Here is a 4,329-nt window from a genome sequence, read left to right on the forward strand (position 1 = left end):
AAAAGCTTGTTCAACATCGAGGAAGACTCCCGTGCAGTACATGGAAGAAAGGTAAATATAAAACTTAGCAGTAGTACGAATCATGTACAACCCGAAACATATATATATATATATATATTAGTTATTAGCCTGTGTTGTCTCGTGAAATAAAAGAGGGTAGTCCTTCCGTAAATTAACGAGCAATAAAATAACCATCTTGGTTATCTAACTCTACTATTACATTTGTAAGATGAAGAGCAATGGTTATCAATTTTTTTATTGTTTCTCATTATATACCATGAGATTTGTTCGATAAAAACCAGTAATTGCTACTTATCATCTTGTTCCTTCGAACTAACATGGGATTTGGAGGGTAAAGTACAGGGATGAACAATTTTTATCTTAGCTTTCACACTTAACCATGAAATTTGGAATATGAACTAGAATCACCATTTGTGGCTGGCATAATTGCAGATCGTTATCTTCAATTGCATTATTGAAAAATATGCCAAGGAAAAGCCGATAAGTGTGTGAAACCCGAGAACTATATTGACGGTTGGTTTAGCTAAACGATGTTGCTGGTAAAGCGTTATTTTATCACCTCAAAAAATAAAACTTTTAGAAGGATGATGTTCTAGAAATACAACCTGTGGACAGCTTAACAGAAAATAATCCAGTCAACCCCAATGATACTGTGGAATCATCAAACATTAAAAAAAGAATATATAAATTTTTCAAGACGAACGTTTAGGGCGTTAGGAACATTTTAAGCAAAAATTAAAAGTAAGTTAGGCTTAGAAATACTTAAGATTTCTTGGCGATATCGACCTAAGGGCTAAAATGTAATGAGGCCAAATAACAGAACGTTATCACAGTGGATGTCCCTTGGATCATAAGAAATAGTAAAATGCATCGAGAATTACAAATGGAGTCGATAGAGGATTACATCAAAAAATAATTCATGAAGTTCCACTCCCAGTTACTCACAGTTAAAGGAGCAGTGACCTACAACTTAGGAAATCCAACCTCAACCCGAAGACTGAAGCCTAGGATGCTGCAGGACAGTCTGTTATAAATTCTATATTTATTAATTCTATTACTCTCACTACTTCTATTTTACTTTTTATTATATACTATTATTTTTCTCTCGTTTTTTTTTTCAAATTAACTTTTTTTTTAACATTAGAGGGCAACAGTTTGTTTTATTACATCTTCGAATGTCGTTATTTTTTGTAATTAATTTTACTTTTCTCTTTTATTAAGAAGCATTATTTTTATCTACCTATTTTATATTATTTTCTTTTGATTATAACATTGTATATAGTTAGGGGTGTCTTTTGTACGAGACTACGCCCCCCATACTGTTAAAAAAAAAATGCAATGGTTATATCAACCATGTAAGACCCACCAGGCCAATCTGGTATTAAATAAATAAATAAAAAGAACATTGAGAAAACAAAAATTATTTTAGTTAAAAGATTTAGTCATAAGAAATATATTAAATATTAAAAGTAATTTATAAATTATTTCGATTATAATCATAATAAATATTTTTTCCAGTAATCAACAAAAGCAATACCACTAAAAGCCATAAGAACGAGTTATTAAGAAAATTATTCTACGTAACTCCGAAATTTCACACATGCAGAAAATACGGATACACCGATCCATGTTTCGTTGATGACGAGATTGGCGTTATACAACCAATGAAAGAAGGTATACTAAAATTTAGCTGCAATATGCATCATTTACACCAAATAATACATATAAAGTTTAACTTCTATTGTCTTGTGAAATAAACACAGATGGTGAATAAATTAAACTATGTATAAATACTCCATTATTATTTTAATAGATTTTAATGTTAGGCTGGTTATAATTTTGTGTATTATTATTAGGTTGGCTTGTAGGTAGGCCTCCTGTTAATGAACCTGTAATCATCATCTTAGTGTGGATAAAACCACCATTTTGTTTTTCTCCATCTACTATGATATTCAGAAGATAAAGAACAGTGACTACCAATTTCTATCTTGTTTCTCTGTGAGTCATCCATGAGATTTATAAGATAAACAACACCAATGGCCTATTCTCATCTCGTTCCTTTCGTCTATTGTGAGATTCGGATTGTTATGGACAGTTATTAACCATTTCTATCTTGTTTTTCTCTGTCTGGCATGAGATTTGGAAGACGAAGAGAAGGGATTGCCATTTGGGGTTGAAATTACTTCTGATTGTGATCTCTTATTACATTATTGAAATACATAAACGGGAGAAGCTGAACTATGTTTGCACGTTAGAATACATCTTTGTGGCAACACTGTTATTAATGTGAGTGAGAAAGTTGTGTCTCCTTGTTGAAATGCGAATCCGAGCACTGTGTTGGCAGTCGGTTTTGAAAAATAAGACTTTCTTTTATATTCAAGAAATTTCAGCAGTTAAGCGTTTAATATTAAATTCTTTCCATTCAACACCAATAATGATGCAGTAGTATCATCGGATCTTACAAAAAACAACACGATATTCTAAGCAAAAATTGAAATTATGTTATGTTATTTTTGTATATGTGAAATTATTAAGGTTTGGTCTGGATATTGACATAACGATTAGAACGTTAGAGGCCAAAATACAAAAACAATAATGATACAATGATATCTTCAAGCAGTAGAAAAAAAAAATCTTTTTTAGAATAAATGTTTAGAACATGATATTTTGAGCAAACAAAAAGGTTTTTCAACGAACCAGTACTAGTCAACATAAGTTGTGTATGTATCATCCTCATGAAAAGAAATTTCTTAGCCTGATATTTCCCTTTAGAATAAATTATCCAAAAGCTATTAAAAAGAAAAATCGCATTATTCAACAAAATTTGCCTCGAAACCATCTCAAAAAAGATAATATTAGTTAGAGAATTAGAATCTATTTTCATTTGTATAGAATTATACATTCCGATAAAATTCATAGGCTATCAAAATTTCACTACATTTAATTATACCATTACTTATAATTTTTAAAGCGTATTTCTGTTAGTGTGCCAAGTTTTCATATTAGTAAAATATATTTCATTTATATCTAAACAATTTTTAAATTTAGGTGAGGCCAAAATCCGTCCTATCAAAAAGACGAATTTTCGTCAACGAAATCCGGAAGGAGAAGCAGGTGATATCAAATACGGAGGGGAAATTAATCAAATTATCCCGAGCAAACGTTACAGACTTAAATTTCCTAAATCTGGGGAATATTTCGAAGGTGGTGAGTAGTATATATTTTTTCATTAATCAGAAATTAAAAGTTTAGTATAACCTAAAGTAGTGGAAAACGTATTCTCACAAAAAGTTTTGTAACACTGGTATTAGGGAATAAATACTAAACATAACTCAAAAAAACTAAAATGTATGCTGAAAACTGTTAAAAACAGTTCGTATTCATACAAATATAAAACTTCTAAGCTTAATAAAATGATAATTTAAAAAAAAATCCTAATAAAAAGTATTTCCAACTATCATGTAACTTCATTGAGCTATTTTACTCAGTGATTTTATTTATATTTTAAATTATTTTCTTTCGTATAAATTATTAAATAATCAATACGTCACGGCATGACAAACGGTCTAAACTTCCAAAACATTACAAAAGACTGATCTACATGACTGTAATAAGGCCAATCTGGACATATGGAGTTGAGCCTTGGGACTCCACTAAACCTTCGAATACCTCTTGTATTCAATCCATACAATTCAAAATCCTCAATGCTCCTTACTTTTTCACAAATAAAATCATACATAATGACCTTAAATGTTCCCTATGTAACCGATCTAGCCCGAACCAGATATCACTCCTTCCATTATAAACTCTCTAACCACTCAAACCCCCTAGTTTCTAATCTTGCATCGTCTTCCATTCCTGACAATCCTCCAAGGGACCTGAATAGAAGATGGCCACGAGACCAGCTAATGTAACATGTCATTAGAGTGCTACCAATGGGTAGTTTCTCTACACACCTGTAACACTCCATTTTAACTTAGATCAGATTTATTAAATTTATTATAATGTACAGTTGTAAATAGCAATAAATAAACATTAAACAAAATATATATTCAACTTTTTATTCGTTTGCTATTTTTATACATTGATTTACAAGTGAAAAATTATATTTGAACAATATATTTTACAATTTGATAAATAATATTACTGACTATTTTACTATTCAAGTAGTCAAACTCCGATTTTCTCTGGGTTTTATTCTAGTGTAAAAATCCGATCGACTTTTTTTCCTCTATTTCTTTTACGAACACCTTTATTCCTTTATTCGACTGTCTCATTAAAATGCCCGATGTACCTTTATATATATAT

The 4,329-nt window shown here is 30.4% G+C and overlaps 1 protein-coding gene across 1 annotated transcript in view; it reads left to right on the forward strand.

The window, feature by feature from the left end:
• The window catches only part of LOC106680897 (uncharacterized), a gene marked incomplete at its 5' end in the record, with an annotated part of 137,323 nt that overhangs the window by 28,549 nt on the left and 104,445 nt on the right, over positions 1 to 4,329 (forward strand). The window contains 2 exon segments of the mRNA XM_067045897.1: positions 1,540 to 1,695; positions 3,070 to 3,228. Of these exon segments, the coding sequence (XP_066901998.1) occupies positions 1,540 to 1,695; positions 3,070 to 3,228 (315 nt within the window).

Source organism: Halyomorpha halys, unplaced genomic scaffold (genome assembly GCF_000696795.3).
Source record: "Halyomorpha halys isolate HHAL.00 unplaced genomic scaffold, Hhal_1.1 Scaffold298.1, whole genome shotgun sequence".
Classification (NCBI taxonomy): domain Eukaryota; kingdom Metazoa; phylum Arthropoda; class Insecta; order Hemiptera; family Pentatomidae; genus Halyomorpha; species Halyomorpha halys.